We start from the raw sequence: 17,130 nt of genomic DNA, 5'->3' as shown, positions 1-17,130 counted from the left end.
TAAAAATCTTGAAAGAGTAAATGCCAATTGACCAAATGAAATACATAATTTTATCTGATCGCATGTGAAGTTTGAAATTAGGTGACAGCGGACCCCAACTGCCATAATTACACATACACTTTCTTTTTGTTTTCGATTGAAAGAGATATAAAAGTTCTTGGGTATCAGATTTTCCCTGCTTGTGTCATGGGTCACTTGAATGAAAAGAATTGAGTAATTTTATTTGTTTCTGTTATTTTTGTGGGCAAATTGGAAAAAATGAAGAAGAAAATAACATGCCACGTGCTGAGAAAGACAATGAGTCGAACTATCACCAATCATGGGGGTCCTGGGTAAGACGATGACCCGTAAATTCACAATTATTTTTTTGTTTTTTTTTAGTAACTGAAGAGGAAATAACTCACAGTATATATATTTAATTAATTTATCCGGATTAGTTAAAAAAAAAAAAAAAAAAAAAAAAAAAAAAAACATGCTGCCTGTGATTTAGGTAGTTAATAGTGAGAGATAAGATAAAGAGCAAGTACAAAAAGCTCTTTAAGCAATTAGCTTTCCTCTTTAACTGCCAAATTTGAGATATTTTCGCCTGTTGCCTGAACTGGGAAATGGGAACAATTAGGCCTTAGCTGTAGGTAGGCGGTTTGTTTTAATCAACATGGAAGTTCAAATCAATGTCCATCCACTCTAAATCTGTGAGTTCTATTAATGCACCCTCCGGTTGTTTCCTTCTAAATTGCGCCTCCATATTACTCAGCGTACATTTCTCTTTGTTTCTTATTTTGTGCTTTCCACTTTGCTTTCGTATGCGTTTGTTTGGTTGCTGGGAAATATCTGAAGAAACAATGAGGATTTGGATTTTTATCATGAGTTGGCTTCCTTTTGTCTTTGTTAAACTTAGAAGAAGACCAAACAAAATCAAGTTTCTTTCGTTTTCTTCTTCTTCTTTTTTTCCCTTTCATTGTCATTTATGATTGTCTGGGACGACAAGTTGCAATTTTGTTTTGCTTGGTCCGATACTTTAGTGTTATTGACTTTTGTTGTGAATTGCTTCTGCTAACTCCGAAGTATTTCTCTTTGTATGATACTTAAAAAGCCGACCCTTTTATCTTAAGCACCCATTAGACTTTGTTCTTCTTCTCATAGCTTCACCAGAACGCTGCAATTCCAGTCAGTTTGTGTGGAATTTGGTTATATTCATTGCTTATTTGAAAATTTTCAATACTTGATTGTTGAAGTTCTTAGTCTTTATGGAGAAAAATACTCTATTTGGTACGTAATTTTTATGGAGAAAATTGTTTCCTGCTTTAAAAGTTTCCAAAGTTTCAAGATTTCAAGTCATGGTTGTCTACCATGACTTTATGCTCATATTATTCTGCTTCATCTACAACAAAAGTACCGATGTAGATTATTGTTGGGTTTCAACGTCCTGTGCTTCTGTATAAAATGGATTATGTGTTCTTGCCAACCCCAAGCAGTCGGAATGAATTTCTCAAGATTAGGAGTTGACCATTACCCTTTTTTTTTTCATTACCCTCGTCCAGCCACATTTGTCTTTTGCTAAAATATTTTTATGCAATTTTTTTAGAACTACTGTCAACTTCTGATGCAGATAGTTTCTATGAGTTGACAAGTATGCTGATTATTTATCATTTCCTTTCCGTTAATCATTGGTTGATGGATTTTTTCAATTTTTCACCTATAAAAATAATACACTCCAGTAAATTGATGTCTAAAGTTAAGGAAAGATTCATAAGAACCTTGATGGTAGATGATAATATCATTGGAGTTTGTAAATTAGAGAGGAAAATAGATGGATGCTGCAAAAGGATTTTCTTAGGTCATTGGAATGAATCAACATCAAACTGAAGCTTTGACATGAAGTTTATAGATTACTCTATTATTATTTCACCTTATTGAATTTGCAAGCTTTATTGTTTTACGAAATCCAGCATTACCGTTTGCTTGTTTGTCATTGTGGCCAAATTTTGATGGTCTGTTTATAACTTATTTTACTAGAATTTAAAAGGCAGATCTATCAAGAGTTTAACATGGTTGCATATGTCCTTATTATCTTGATAATCGTTGATACATTTAAAGGCTGTAGAAAATCTTGGCTGGTTGCATTGGTGGTTAATTTAATAAGCTAATGAGAAAGTCAACTTCTGATGTTTTCTCTGAAGAGCATTCTAAGGTCAGGACAATAGCAAACAGATTCTTGGAGGTAGCTCGTGACTGGAATCAGGGTTGTGATTCAAAAATTATGAAGCTTGAGACATTAGTGCACGGATATATGCTTGTCTTGATTTCTCGCAATGGATAGCTTTCCCCATTGGTTAATGGTTTTGCCTAATTCTCTTATATTTGCATGCATGAACAGGTTGGACACGGGGACTGATTGAGTTCTGGTCTTTCGATTGCACTAAAATGAAATTTGGATTAAGGAAAGGTTGGAAATCAGTGGTGCCCCTTCGCTTGAAAGGCAAATCAGCAACACGTTTTTGTCTGTTCCCCAAAGCAAAGTCAACTAGCTATAGTCCAGGTCGAGCACCAGTTTATCTCAATGTGTATGACTTGACACCAATGAATGGCTATGTCCACTGGGCAGGCCTCGGTATCTATCACTCTGGTGTGGAAGGTGAGCTCTAACTCATTTGGCACATGCATTTGTGTTTCTTAAATTTTGTACTGGGATTACCGTATGCCTCACTGTAGTTATTGACTTTCTAAATTATGAATAATTTGATGCTTAAAAATATAATTTACTGTCTGCTAAATTCTTGCTGGCAATCTCAAATTGAATTTCGTTAATGATGTTATATTATATGAAGTGTCGATACGCATTTAACAGTGCAAGCCAAGTGCTGTTTTTGAAAGAGTAAGGAAGAGATAAATTTCTTTTCTCTTCTTCGTAGGATTAATAGTGCATAAGCAAATGGAAGGCGAAAACCGAAGCTTCATATATGAGGCTTAAATTATGGCAGTGCCAATTACAACTGTAAATTTATAATCAAACCTGCTTTTAAAGATACAGATCATTGTCCTCATGATGTGGGAGAGGGAATATAGGTCTATTGTGAACAGCTAGTAAACTGATCAGTTAGTTATACAGTAAACAACAGTTGAAACTTTTACATGTTACGTCTATTTCTCTTCATATTACGCTCTAGTTTCAAGTGAAGTTTCAGATTTTCTGATCTGCTGCACCTGCTCTGTGCAGTCCATGGTGTAGAATATGCATTTGGAGCTCATGACTACCCAACAAGTGGCGTTTTTGAGGTTGAACCACGGCTGTGCCCAGGCTTCAAGTTCAGGAAATCAATATTCATTGGGACCACATGCTTGGACCCTATTCAGGTTAGAGAGTTCATGGAGAGACAATCTGCACACTATAATGGTGATACATATCACTTGATTGTTAAGAATTGCAATCATTTCTGCAAGGACATTTGTTATAAGCTAACCGGGAAGCCAATTCCAAAATGGGTGAATCGACTGGCAAAAATAGGTACTCTTTTCTTGTTGTATTATTTTCCTTGCCAAGGTAGTTGTCAATTTAAAGTACTATCTGCTATGTGCCTTATGCCTCCTGATACTTGTTTTTTTTCTGGGTGGCAGACCAATTCAATAGATGGTGTGCATAAAGATTGATTGGTCACCTCTTTCTAATCTTTACAATATTTATTTATTTATTTTTCCTTCGAGGTAGGTTCAGTCTGCAACTGCGTGCTTCCTGAAGCCCTGAAGATTTCCGCTGTGCGGCATGATCCTAATTACCAGCCGATTGATAGTGACAAAAGGAGGCTAAGAAGTGCATTTAGTTGCTTGTCATCAATCTCAATGCGGCAAAAACAGTTGTCTACGTCCTCCCTGCTTCTACAATCACCCTTGAAAGGCTGCCTACCATCATGGGAATTGAGAAGGTCAAACAATGGTTCATTGAAGGAAAGGTGAGACAACTGCTTAGAGGATTTCTTTAGCATCGACGCAGTCTTTTAATGTGGAGACTGAGCTGCATAAGCTTGATGAAGAGATTTTCTTTAAATCTGTTCTTTACGTATGCCAAAATGTGATGCCATCGCTCGAGTATTCTTGGTTTAGCAAGTTTGAATGATGCTTGCCATCTATGCTTCTGCTGTCAGAAACTATTGTGAATTAAGGTAGATCAACTAATTGCCATCTTGAAGATATGTTCCTATGACTCAAATATTCTGATATCATTTGTTCTTAGCAAATAGATTTGTCTGCAGAAATTCTGTATCCTTCAAGTAGTACTGTAATGTCTCATTTATTTTATGCTACTGGAAGATGTTCATCAATTTGTACATAATGCGCTGCCGCAGCCCACAGTTTGATGGACGTTATTTGGTTGGTACAATACATGGATTGTATTTGTAGGGGAGCAAAAAAATAAAAGTGAGCGTTAAAAAAGAAAATGGAACGAATCTTGAGAATGAAAATGCAGAAACTGAAGTCTCCCCTCACCAACAAGGGAAGGTCACGTGCTCAGACTTTTGCACACACTACCTATTAAACTAACTCACTCTTCCTCCAAGGTTGTTGAGGGGAATCGATCCCTTAGCCTAGCCGTAGGTCCAACCAATTGGGGCACCAACTCGCCTCAAAAGCTGATAAAAAATGCACTTCGGCTAGAACCTGGGCGCCATTTTCAAGCTCTGAATTAGCATGGCACCCACCCAGTTTTTTTGGAAAGCAGAGGATTCCACAGTTTTAGCTTCCATAAACTGTCCTATAATTTGAGTAGTGAATACGTTAAGAATAGGAGGAATGCATAGTTATGACGCTTCTCATAACCACAAACACCTAAGATTTTGAGCTACGATTCAAGTATTTTGCATCTCTTTTACGATTCGTTTTCACTAAATTGAGATGAGGCAGAAAGACTTCCTTTTTCATTGGACAACGAACAGCTTTTCTTCTCCTAACTTTTCATTTCTCTCTAAGGCCTACTAGCTCAATAGATATTACAAGCGAATGAGTGATGTTACATGCTCTAAAATATCCCACTGGACATTAGGACAACATCCGTCGGATACGGGCTTAGCTCCAAAAGACAATTCTAATGTTCATGTCGATTCAATTTGCAAATTTTGACAAGCTCCTCATCACTTGTGGAGGTGCTGATGCCATAACCTACAGCAGACTGTGACAGTCGATAGAGCTGGGAACTTTCAGCCTCTATGTATTCACCATTTAAGCAGCTCCAGTAAATTCCTAAGCCACCTCATAATGAATTAATGGAATAGATCAACTTCCTGGATGTCTATTAACTGAAAAGAGTAGAAACATCAGAGAGAGACACCTGCTTCTAGTTTAACTCCCAACAGTACTCCAAAATTGAGGTGATTGTGTTATTAACTAAGACAAATGACAGTTGAAACATCTGCACAGCTTTTCTTTTTCTTTTTCTTTTTCTTTTTTTTTTTAATCTTTCCATGAAAAAATAGAATCATACAATGAATATACAGACGGCGAATCCGAATTAGCTTTGGGATAACAAACCTGCAGGAACATGAAAGAGATGATTCAGATTTACAGGGGCATAGTTCTGTCTAAAACTGCGTCAGGGCATCTAATAGTTAACCTACTAAAAATGTACGATAAAACCGAGACACATTAGTCAGTAGCTCATAAGTTGGATGCTTTCAGAAAAGATATCCACCAGCAAGCTAAAAACTTTATTTCAATGGTCATATTTTCTATTTATAAAAAATTACAAGACAACAATGGCACACCACTTTTTCCAGCAGTGCTTTCCTGAGATAATACCAACTGAAACTAAGAAACTCAACTGAGACCAGATAACACATGGGAGCGAGGCCAAGAAATTATCAATCGTCTTTCTGATGCAAAACACTAGGCAGGCTATTATTACCATTGAGAGCAGCATGATATATTCGCTTCTCAGCAAGTCCAATATCTGACACTGTCAAATTTCTCTGCACAAAAACAGAAGCAGAAACAAATGCATGTTGATACAAATGGCAGTCCAACCTCTAGTGGCAATATTAACCATGCAGACCATAATTCAAGTAAAAGATTAAGCATCAACATCAACTTGCTTCTACCAGAACAATTTTTCCTTCAATAGATGAGAGACTAACTGGGACACTATCATATAACCATTAACATGGCTATACTTCCTACATCACCGGTTTGTCAACACCTAATCCAGATGCTCTTTCGAATATCTTTTTGCTCATTTTACCAGAATATCAACAGATTTCAACCATTGATATACATTTACAATTTTAATCCTTTGGATGGATATGTCCCAACAAAGCCTGAACAGACAACAATAAAATCAAATCACAGGTTCCCATTTAAGTTTTTCAAGGCAACAAAGTTATTGGCTTTGACACATTGGCCTTTGTAGCGGTCATCATGGAATGACCTTTAAAATTCAGTTTGAAGTCAAAAGTTCAGCTTTTGTGCAGGACGAAATCCATACCTCACTAGCCATCAACCTTCGAACGTTTTCAGCATATAGTTTGGGATCATCCTTCTCTTGCTGCGAGGGGTGGTAGACAGGTAAGCTTGTCACTTCTATGTGATTTACAAATTGACAGAGAAGAAAAAAAACATGACGTGCCTGCAAATGGAAAGATCACATTGACATTAAGAGAAAAATTAAAAGGATGTGACGGAAATATATCAAATTATCCTGACACTGTTAATACATGAGCAATTAACAGATCAATACACAGCAACACCAGATTCTTTATATTATATGCCTTTGTCATTAAGAAGAACAAGAATGAATGTAGCAACCCCAAAATAGTCAGCTTTTCATGTTTCAAAACCACCAACTTTTTTATAGTCCGAACATCTCAATGCAGGATGAATAATTAAGCCCAAGAATACAGGTGGAGTTTTCACAGACTGATGCCACAAATCTTATCATCAGCACCAGAAGAATAATCTCTTCAAATTTACAGAAAAAGAAAATGGTGAGAGAAAGGGAGAGAAAATTTTGTTTGAATAAAAAGAATGTTCTGTGTTCAGTATTGGTTATGGCATTATACAGCATTGTTCAAACTGTCTTCAAAAATCAAATCTCCCTCAAACTGGTGAAACTTGTATCATGCAAAATCTAAAATCAATTCCTAAGTTAATAATTCTACTGGCAGTACCCTATCAATCAGGTACAGATGGTCCCATATGCCAAGGAACGATTAGATGACCAAACCTTGAAATATTAATGTGTATCGCTGATGGTTCTGTAAAACAAAGTGAAGCCAAACCATATTTGGTAACTTGCATCCACCATTTCAACTCTTAAGTGTCCAAAAGTCAAAAGGAACAAACCAGCTTTCATTGTATGAAATTGTTTGAGGAGAATTACCCCAGATATTGAATCCCAGGCAGGGCTGAATCTCTGATAAGGATACCTAAGAATAACGGGGAGCACTGGAGCTCTTGCTAAAAATGCACCAGTCTTGAATGGAAGGAGATAATCACCATTTGTAGTTGTACCTTCTGCAATGAAATTGAAGATGAACATGAAATCGGCAATTGTTACTAAGCCGGGAATTTACATGCATGTCAACTTTAGAAGATATCATCATAGGGATTATCAGTTCTCGTAGCTTTATCGATTCAATTCCAGAAATTTAAAATCATGTGGTTCAAGAATCCAGCATTAGCTATGGATTTGTAAATTTAAAGGAAAAGAAAATAAAGTAATTTGCAGGTAAACCCTCCAACCATACCTTGAATCATACAAAGCCACACATAAAATCCTAGTTTTCTAAAATCACTTATTTATCACAAAATGAAAAATGTGCCATGCGAGCAATGCAAGTAATACACATAATATCTGATTGCCAGTTCAGGGGTAATCCTTATAACACTTTTGTTTATAATCAGATTGACATAGCAATCTATGATACATAAACAAGATCCAGAAATACTAACCTGGAAAAAGCATCATCATTGGAGCAGATTTATCCCGATGAGCTTCTCGAACTCTTTCAGTCACAACACCTGCCAGCAAAGGACAGATATTCAGTGGTTGTTAAAATAATTTCGCTCAAAAGGTGACTTTGTCTTTAGGCCATTTCTACAAGGGACCAATGCATGTTTCTTTGAAGAGCCGAGAAGCATAGACAATTAAAGGAAGCTGTGGGCTATAGACACATGGCTTTTGGAACACTTGATCGTTTATAGCAAGGGCACTGTAATGGGGGAGAAAAGTATGACACGGCCAAGACAGGTGAGCATAATTTGTCCTGTAATTTACAAATGATGTTCTGATTTAGTTTGAATGATGAAGCTAAAACGAGATTCCATGCTCCAGAAGCGAGCTTCCTTTTCTGCCCTACAATAGTCTGGAACAGTACACAAGGTTGACAGCCTACGGGGTCATATGGAAACCATGCTTGGTGTGAGCTAAACCTGGTTCTTTAATCTTTCCAACACTAGATCAAACACTAAGAGACATGGCAACAAATGCAGTTTGACCAAAAGAGGGGGGGGGGGGAGAGAGGGGGAGAGGGGGGAGGGAGGAGGGGGAACATCTACCTGAAACACCCTTGAAATCAGATGACTTAGACTCCCGCTGAACATAGACACAACCAAGGCACTTGCTGCAAAAACAAGTCAAACAAATTTAATCTCCTCCCACATTTTGTAGATACAAATACAACTAGGGGCGGAAAGAAAAAGAATTCAATACGTTTTACAACAAAAACAACAATCAAAGTATTATCTTTCCCCTTAACGATTAAGATTAAGGTACAAAATAAAATGTGAATCCTCAAATACTGTAACTAACTTCCCCAAAAAAAATGGCAATTTTCAGAATATGAAATAAGTGAATTCTCAATTATGAATGAAATTTGAGAAAGTTAGTATAAAGTGAACGAACCTGATGAGACCAACGAGGGGAAGCTTAGCAACCGATCTCTTTATAGACAATGAAACAAATTGACAAAATACAAACAGAAACAAGTCAGTGGATGCACCAACCTAATACTAACATAACCTCAAGATTGTTAAGTTAACTAACCTTGGCAACAAAGCTTGGAAAAGAAGAAGACATGTGATACAAAATATCCAAATATGATACATGATTAGATATTATTGCCCCGGGCCTTCCAGATTCTTCATCTTGATCTTTAGCTTCATCTTCATCTTTAGATTGATTTTTGGCCTCGTTCTGTATAATAAACCAATACTCTAATAAACTACTATTAAACTCTTAATTTAAAAAAAAAAAAAGTTCGACGTCAAAATGAATATAACCTCAGACTTTTCTTGCACATCTAGAATCCGAAACGTTTCGGTAATCCAATAGAAGCCAAGCACAGAAAGCATGACTCTGGACAAAAATCTGCCACTGACTACAATAACGGACCTTCTCCAGCCGCCCATGTGCGCGTAATCCTCCTGCTCGTCCTCGCCTCGATTCGGCGCAGAGAAGAGCGTGCAGACGCGACAAATCAAGTAATAAATAACCAATACAGTCATCGCCAAAACGACGCGTATTGGAAGCAGCGTGACCATGGCGATACCAATGAGAAACTTCTCCGCCAATGGTAGTTCGCCGCGGCCCATGGTGCCATACACGTCGTTGCGCACGTACGGAGCGAATTTCTTCTCCAATTCCTGAATGTTCTCAGCTGCGTCCGGTTTGAGAAGCGGCCGGTCGTCTTTCGCTGAGCCGCCATCGTCGGAGGAAGCCGTCGACTTGAGTTGCTTTGAATTAAGGTCTTTCAGCTCGGACTCCATTGTTTATTAAAATTAATTTTATTGAAGAACTGAGTATTTGGTTCAAACTTTGAAGCTTGTTTTTATTTATTATTGAGGCATCTTGTTGTGTATTAAACTTTGAGCAAAGAAGAGGAAAGCTAGCATTGTGGATCTAAGAAAGAAGGGTAGTGTCATGATCGATTCCGATATTCCCCTCTCCCGTCTCGTGAAGGATGCGAGTGCGTGATAAAATTCCTTAAAATATGCCACCTGGAAAGCTCAGATTTTGAGTTGGCGGATCAGCCGTTGGATGGAGAATATAGACGGCTACGACTCTAATTCGACAATCTCATGCACCGTAGCCTTATCTATCTGTTTCTGTTTTCTTTTTGTCCAAGCTGCTTTGAAAGCTACTCTGTTTTCCACTCGCGTGAGGTAGTGATTAAACCTGGCTCACCTGTTTTTTAACTTCTTTTTTCTTTACTTTTCTTTTTTTTAAATTTGCGTTTTTCCTATCCTAAATAAGTGATAATTTTATGGATATTCATTAATTTTGTATTTATAATTAACTTGAGTTCGTGGGAGTTTGAGAGTGGATAATACGTATACAACATCAATGGAGACAATAACCCAATGTTATTGTTAATGTAGACCCACATTGATTATAATACAGACAGATACGTCTTCCTCACGACATTACTAGTTTATAGTTTATGTTAGTGTACTAACTCTAAAATCAAAAATATTTTTAGCTTTTGAAGGTTTCCAATCATAAATGAAACGGTTGTACGAATTTAAAGTTATTCCATCACTCACTACATCGTTCCGTCCTTACGTGGCATTAGTTTAAATGAATGTCGCAACCAAGAGATTGAAATCAAGTTTTGTACTTTTTTTAAAAAAAAAATGAAAAATCAAATCAAATCAAATCAATTATACCTATAAATTTTGCCAGTTGTACTTGGAGCCCAGTTAACATTCTTGTATCGTCTATTGTTTCATCCAGATTTAAAACTTCCCGTTCGATCGCGACACCCGACCGAGATACGAGTACACCACCAAGAGCGTCGCTGCCTTGTTACAAGCATTTAATCCGGATTTTTCATGCATAATAAATCAGAAGAAGCCGCAAACCAACTCCCATTACTTGTATCACAATTGAATAGCTGAATTTAAAGCTGATAGATACAGACAGTGAGCGACTAAAGAATGCTACTCTAGTCAACTTTTGAGCGTAGATGTATCATTGTCAAATGTCAAGAATTGGCATAAAATGGATACATCGACTTTTGCATATTTCTTTCCAAAACACCACAACATTACTCAAACTAAATCTAATCCTTACTAGGTTGGGTGATTTTGATTTTGAAGAGACTATAGAGTCTTCGGATAAATAAATAGAAACCAGGCAACAATAACCTACGGAAGAGGGGGCAACAACGCAGAACAGTACCAAATACAGTAGGTATGCCATCTGTGCTTCGATCTAAAATCCAAGGTTTCTGAAGTGTCAGACCATTGATTTTCTAATTGCTTTTATGAGTTCGCATTTCCACTTATTGTTTCACCCGAGTTTGGATTTCCAGTGAAATAGTCTCCACAGTTGCATTTCAAATCCGCAATTGTATGTTCAGTGCAGCTAGGACCAGTCACCAAATGAAGTGAGATTCAAACAGACTGTTTTAGGTGAGCATTGCAATTTATGACGGTTTCGGTCTATAAAGACCTGCCAGAGAATTAAATTATGTTTAACAATACCAATATGTTATTAACTATATTATCAACCATTGAAGTCCAGTTCACAACAATCTTGATGAGCCTACCAAACTTAGGGTCAAGCAATAACCACAACACAAAGTCACTGGACTGCTACTGGACACTGTGACCGATTTGGTTGTCATAAAAAATGGAAAGCAACTATAGAAGAATGATATAAGGAAATAGAATTTTTATGTGTTTGGATAGCTATACTGAGTTATGAGGATGCCTAGGCAAAAAGGAGTGAGAAAACTACAAATGAAAGTGATCTCTTCAGATTGCTTTTCTTTACAAGATATGATTCTATCTAAAACTAGATATGAATAGTTTAAATCACATAACGACAAACACAACTATGACAACTATCCTTCACCTTAAACAGCTCAGCTAAAATTGACATTCATGAGATTGAACAATTAACACCAAAAACAAAGCAAAAGCGCCTTTACAACAAATCCTAACTGAAATGCGGCCTGTGTATGGCTAAATGCACACAATAATAATACCTCAAAAATAGCCACCAAAATCAGCGAATCCAAGCGTCGTGAGAACTGACAGCCACTAAAAGAAGTCCTAGACAGACCACCAAAAGTGGCCCCAAGAGCCTTCCCTTCCCATCCCAGATACCATCCAATAACATTAATCCCTCAGATTAACCTTGAACAATCAAAATCTTGTTGACCAAGTTCTTCTCTTCTTCATGTTAACCATTCCCTCTTGAAATTACTTAAATTCCAACATCCCTCATCTCCATTTATCCCCTTCAAATTGCCCAAAAGTAAGCCTAAACTGCCAAAGCATTCAATAAACTTGATCAGCCAAAGTACTAACCTTTCCAAATTTATGCAAGTGCTTATGGTCAAACAACCCCAAATAAAGTAACAGAGTATCTTGTTTGACAAAGTAAAACAAGCCCTTACCTAGATATTAATGTACAATAGAAAGGAAAAGATACTTTTTAGAATTTGACGAGTCGGACTGCTATGTGAATCAATTCTACACTGGACTAAAGCTCTCTGTCGGCATTTTAAGGTTTGGGTTTTGGATTAACCAACAAACTTAAGATGAACCTGGCAGCATACATGAGAAAAAAGGAGAAAACCACCCAAACCTCAATCTATTTCCTAGGTGTGCTTCGAGATGGTTCAAGAAGTCTTTATCTTTGATCATTAATTGACTGATTTTCCTTCAGTTCAGTGAAGGATTAATAATTGAAGCTTCAGAATCAATGGAGTAGAATTAGAAAGAGCTCACAGAGAAATGGTAAAAAATTAAATTAAATTTATAACCACATGTAACAAATTAAAAATGATCCATGTAAGAATTGCTGTTGCATAATGAATATGTTGAACTTATCATTTGTTTTTATAACGTAAAATTATTATTGAACAAATTTCATTTGATTCCCTGCCTGCATATAGTTTTATTCTGGTGGAAAAAAAAGAGAACCCCAAACTTTTCATGGGTTCGTATGGTATAATTTAAGTGACAGTACAAGAATCCTCACAGTCACTGTCACACTTGCAGCTAAAATACATAACTGCAGTATGACACCTTCGTTCACAAACAGTAGGCCTGAAGTTGATAATTCAATCAGCAAAACAAACAATCATACCTTGTCAAATAGCCATGAAAGAAAATCAGCAAGACAGCCAATTTTTATGAGTACTAATGACGGCCGACAAAAGACCGGCAGAGGCCACCCAGAGCGGACCAAATAGCATTCCTTTGCCATCACGAATATCAGCTAAAGCCATTAATCCATCAGCCAAATCTTGAACAATAGAAAGTTTCTTCATTAACTTCTTCGCTTTCAATTTCTTCATTCTTTGCTCTTCTTCTTTACATCCATCTCCTCTCGAAATCGCAATCTCAATGGTGGATGCCAAGCACGCTTCGTCTTCAAGAATCATCTTCAAATCCCTAAATTTCAGACTAATGCTACCTATATAACCAATAAACTCCGCCCAAGCACTAATCTTTTGCAAACTACGCGAGTGTTTAGGATCAATTAATCCCGATTTAGCCAACCAAATAAACTGCTCAACGAAGTAATACAAGCCTTCACCTCCGTAGGCGATAACGGAGAGAATAAGATCTTCCCTGGAAAGGGAATCGAGATGAGAGTTCCGCAAAGCGTTGACGTCTTGGACGAATTTTCCGAGTCGAAAGGCTTTGCGACTCAGTCCCACGCTGGACTCGAAGCTCTTGAGTCGGCCAGTTAGGGGAAGAGTTTCTGGAAGGACTGAAGAGGCTAAGATGATCTTCGTCGCGTATCTGGAGAGTTTGAGAAGCTTGTCAACGCCGTCTCGTTTCGCGAGATATGCTTCTAAATGGTTTAAGAAGTCTCTATCTTTGGGCTTTGAATCAGCGGACGATTTGGAGGGAGCGAGGGCTGTTGAAGCTTTGGAGGGATCCATGGAATTGCGATTGCTAATTTGAAGGGTCTCTTGGGGAAGCAGCTGTGTGGGTCGGTATAATCACAATACGCATAGTTGGCTGACTGACTGAATTGGTTGTACGTGAAACGACGAAGTTTTAAGGCGGGATTTGTAAAAGAGAACATTTTTTGGTTGAACGTGATTCGGTACATTTAAAATTTTTTAAAAAGGAAATCTGCTAGTCATTGTTGTGCGTGCCACTTCAAGTCATGACGTGGCGCGAACGCAACGGAGGAGGGCGCGTGGGCGTCTGGTAGGGGCTAATCACGGTGCTCTTTTAGATAGCGGGCGATCGTCAGAGCCAGGACGAATTTGGGCCAATACTTAGTTTCGGAAGAACAAAGTAGGCCCAGCCTGGACCCTAGCTCCACAAAAGTTTACTATGTAGTGCGGAAGAATTTAAGCCTTGTTGATTTCGCAATGCACATTTGACTTTTGAGACTCCCCACTTCTAAAATTGATAGCTTTCGGATCGTCTGCAAACTCGTAATTTATTCCATAGGATACATGTATTGCTTCCTTCTTTTCCTTTTTTTCTTCTTAAGGGAAAAAGGTTGTTTTAAGTGTTTGTTTAGTATTTATATCTTAAATGATTTTTTAAGATATTCTGCTGTTAAATTTGTTGCACTTCCACCTTTATTTTTTGTGCTTTTACAATAATATCCTTCTATTGATTTTGAGGACATTAAAAAGAATAAAAAATTATTAATTTACCAACTTAACCTTAAAAATAAAATAAGAATTAATTTTATTTTTCATGTTATTATTTTTCTTTTAGGGTTAGCTTGAAAAATTATTTGATTTTCTTTTTATTAATATCCGGGTAAAAGCTCGTTTAGTCTCTATATTTTGAAGTTAGTGTCCGTTTAGTTCCTATATTTTTAAAAATACCTCAAACCATCCCTACCATTAAATTATTGACACTTTTGCCATTATCTTTTGTTCCTTTTAACTTATTTTTATAATATTGCCCTATTATAATAATTTTTTTAGACATTATTAAAAAGAAAAAAATAAATTACCAGTTTAACACCAAAAAATAAAATAAAATAAAAAATATATATTAATTTTTGTGGAACACACTCTTGAGTTAAAATATTAATTTTTCTAAAAAAATTGATAATGTAATTTTTTACGATATTAATTTTTTAGACATGCGTGAGCTTCCACAAAAATTAATATATACCTTTTTTGTTTTTATTTTATTTTTTAGTTTAATTTAATAATTTAATTTTTTATTAACATCCAAAAAAGAAACATTATTGTAAAAATGTAATATTGTAAAAGCAAGTTAAAAATAATAAAAAATAATGGCACAAGTGTCAATATTTAGTAGCAGGGACGTTTTGAGGTGTTTTTAAAAATACAGAGACTAAATGGACACTAACCTCATAATATAAGGACTAAACAAGCTTTTACCCTTAATATCCCCAATATAATTGCAAGGGTATTATTGTAAAAGTAATAAAAAAATAAGGGCAGATGAGTAACATAAATAATAAGAAGATTGTTTTGTAATATTTTCAAAATAAATGAAGTGTTATTATAAAGATATGATCAATTAATGGTGCCTTGAAGAAAATATATCTTTTTATTTAAAGATGCATTTACTCATCACACCATTTCAATTTGAATTAGTGGCAGTGGTTTATTGACCAAATTTATATCATGATCTAACGGACATGAACAAAGGGCAATCGTGAAAGGTGAATACAGTCATATACACATTATTTATTTATATTGAATAAAACTTTTACCATCTCTCCAATAATCTGCAATTGCCATTCTGCACAAATATTTCCTTCATCCATTTTCATTCGTTTGAAATTTGAGATTAGTTAATAAAAATAAGATCCAGAAAATTGTCTTTGCTGCCAAATAGCAGCTCTGTACACATTTGAGATTTCTTTCAATGACAAAAGTTTGTATAGCTTTGCCACTCACACAGAGTGTAGAAACTAATAAAGATCCCAAGTTTCAAATCTCAATGGGTACACCTGTCTTCGAATTTGTTTTTATTTATTTATTTTATAACAAAAATTTGAAATAGATTCCCACTACTACCTTGGTTAAAAAATAATACCACCCAAATTTGTTTTGATCCGAGGTCAATTCGAGTTTTTGATCCGATCCAATATGAATTAGGTGTGGTTTGGATTATAAATTTGGATTGTGTTTAAATGATTTTTTTCTCAATTCTATTAACTCAAAATTTGATTAGGTTGATCCGAACTTAAATCTATTTGGTAAGTGTGGTCCGTCCTTTTAATAATTTTATATAGTGGTCTATGCCAATCTATTTTTTATAGTTGTTCCCTTTTACAACGTTGTAAATTTAAATTTATATTAAAAAAATATAAATGCACGCATCTTAGAATGATTATATAATTAAATACCTAGTATTATCATTATCCTTATATAGTTAATATTTGGGGGTAACGTGTTTATTGAGGATACGGGTTATGACAATAGTTATTTAAATTTGATTAGATAAACTTAAATGTATCATGGTGGAAGTTTGTTCATTGCATACCGGTGAAAGAAACGAAAAAAACTTATATTTGACAAATAAACAAAGTGAGATTACAAACCATGCATGCAAATGGTGTTTTATTACAAATTAAAGGAGGGGACACTTGTAGCTTAATTAAGCTTAGCTATAATATAAAAAAAGTCACCGACAAGAAATTATAGAATAAATCAGAAGCAATATGTCAGTTATACAACAAGTAAATGATAATATGACATATCTGTATTTATTTTAGAAAACCTCCAAGCAAATAAAGGTTATATTAAATTTAGTTATACATGTCATATATACATTAATTAGTTATATTACCTCTAATTTATTCTAAAATTAATCGATTATGCTAATAGTAAAAAGAAGTACAATTCATAATACACGTGTAAATACAGTGCAGAAACTGAAAATCAACTGTGCGTAGGAAACTTCATGCAACCTCATTCTTCATTAGTTGGGCATAACAAGTGCCAAATTAATTCAAATATTCAAATTAACAGTTACATACCCTCATGTATATAAAAAGACAGTCTTTCTCTTCTGTTTTATACACACAATAAATACAAAAAACACATAGAGCACTTAAATTTTTTTTACTTCTCTGACATTCTGTTTTTTATTGAGATTTTGCGTTCTTTGTGTTCGCCAAAATTATTCGTGAGTGCTTGACAAATAATTCATTCCGGTTGTATCATAAAA

General features: G+C 35.8%; 3 protein-coding genes across 10 annotated transcripts; 1 reads left to right on the top strand and 2 right to left on the bottom strand.

The window, feature by feature from the left end:
* Positions 1–498: 498 nt before the first annotated feature.
* LOC18042209 (deSI-like protein At4g17486) lies at positions 499–4,259 on the top strand. Of its 5 annotated transcripts, XM_024185043.1 has the most exons (5): positions 499–692; positions 2,181–2,221; positions 2,378–2,635; positions 3,218–3,505; positions 3,707–4,259. In XM_024185043.1, the coding sequence occupies exons 3-5, from the start codon at positions 2,425–2,427 to the stop codon at positions 3,949–3,951; spliced, it is 744 nt and encodes a 247-aa protein (XP_024040811.1). In that variant the 5' UTR covers positions 499–692; positions 2,181–2,221; positions 2,378–2,424; the 3' UTR covers positions 3,952–4,259. The 5 variants fall into 5 exon arrangements, with proteins under 5 accessions (XP_024040811.1, XP_006434948.1, XP_024040810.1 ...); XM_006434885.2 differs by lacking the exon at positions 2,181–2,221; XM_024185042.1 differs by lacking the exons at positions 499–692; positions 2,181–2,221 and adding an exon at positions 699–755.
* Positions 4,260–4,344: 85 nt separating this feature from the next.
* LOC18041035 (lysophospholipid acyltransferase LPEAT1) lies at positions 4,345–10,155 on the bottom strand. 3 transcript variants are annotated; one of them, XM_024185038.1, is made up of 9 exons: positions 9,265–10,155; positions 9,029–9,178; positions 8,888–8,925; positions 8,542–8,606; positions 7,936–8,004; positions 7,364–7,497; positions 6,470–6,610; positions 5,811–5,957; positions 4,345–5,520 (listed from the first exon to the last, which is right to left on the bottom strand). In XM_024185038.1, exons 1-8 carry the CDS (start codon positions 9,748–9,750, stop codon positions 5,850–5,852), a joined length of 1,191 nt encoding a protein of 396 aa, XP_024040806.1. In that variant the 5' UTR covers positions 9,751–10,155; the 3' UTR covers positions 4,345–5,520; positions 5,811–5,849. The 3 variants fall into 3 exon arrangements, with proteins under 3 accessions (XP_024040806.1, XP_006434941.1, XP_006434942.1); XM_006434878.2 differs by having other exon boundaries at positions 5,894–5,957; XM_006434879.2 differs by lacking the exon at positions 4,345–5,520 and having other exon boundaries at positions 5,676–5,957.
* A 1,701-nt stretch (positions 10,156–11,856) lies between these two features.
* LOC18041034 (peroxisomal membrane protein 11A) lies at positions 11,857–14,026 on the bottom strand. 2 transcript variants are annotated; one of them, XM_006434876.2, is made up of 2 exons: positions 13,085–14,026; positions 11,857–12,258 (listed from the first exon to the last, which is right to left on the bottom strand). In XM_006434876.2, the coding sequence occupies exon 1, from the start codon at positions 13,887–13,889 to the stop codon at positions 13,110–13,112; it is 780 nt and encodes a 259-aa protein (XP_006434939.1). In that variant the 5' UTR covers positions 13,890–14,026; the 3' UTR covers positions 11,857–12,258; positions 13,085–13,109. The 2 variants fall into 2 exon arrangements, with proteins under 2 accessions (XP_006434939.1, XP_024040121.1); XM_024184353.1 differs by having other exon boundaries at positions 11,857–12,253.
* Positions 14,027–17,130: the final 3,104 nt, after the last annotated feature.

This window comes from Citrus clementina, unplaced genomic scaffold, assembly GCF_000493195.1.
Source record: "Citrus clementina cultivar Clemenules unplaced genomic scaffold, Citrus_clementina_v1.0 scaffold_5, whole genome shotgun sequence".
NCBI lineage: Eukaryota > Viridiplantae > Streptophyta > Magnoliopsida > Sapindales > Rutaceae > Citrus > Citrus x clementina.
Note: the sequence above shows the minus strand (reverse complement) of the source record. Positions and strands in the feature narration are given on the sequence as shown.

Coding starts and splice junctions, on each gene's coding strand:
- LOC18042209 (XM_024185040.1), top strand. CDS start 1,248: ATGGAGAAAAATACTCTATTTG. Junction 1,270..2,377: donor GGAGAAAAATACTCTATTTG/GTACGTAATTTT, acceptor ATGCATGAACAG/GTTGGACACGGGGACTGATT. Junction 2,636..3,217: donor CTATCACTCTGGTGTGGAAG/GTGAGCTCTAAC, acceptor TGCTCTGTGCAG/TCCATGGTGTAGAATATGCA.
- LOC18041035 (XM_024185038.1), bottom strand. CDS start 9,750: ATGGAGTCCGAGCTGAAAGACCTTAATTCAAAGCAACTCAAGTCGACG. Junction 6,611..7,363: donor CCTGGGATTCAATATCTGGG/GTAATTCTCCTC, acceptor TTCCATTTGCAG/GCACGTCATGTTTTTTTTCT. Junction 5,958..6,469: donor GAAGGTTGATGGCTAGTGAG/GTATGGATTTCG, acceptor GTTTTTGTGCAG/AGAAATTTGACAGTGTCAGA.
- LOC18041034 (XM_006434876.2), bottom strand. CDS start 13,889: ATGGATCCCTCCAAAGCTTCAACAGCCCTCGCTCCCTCCAAATCGTCC.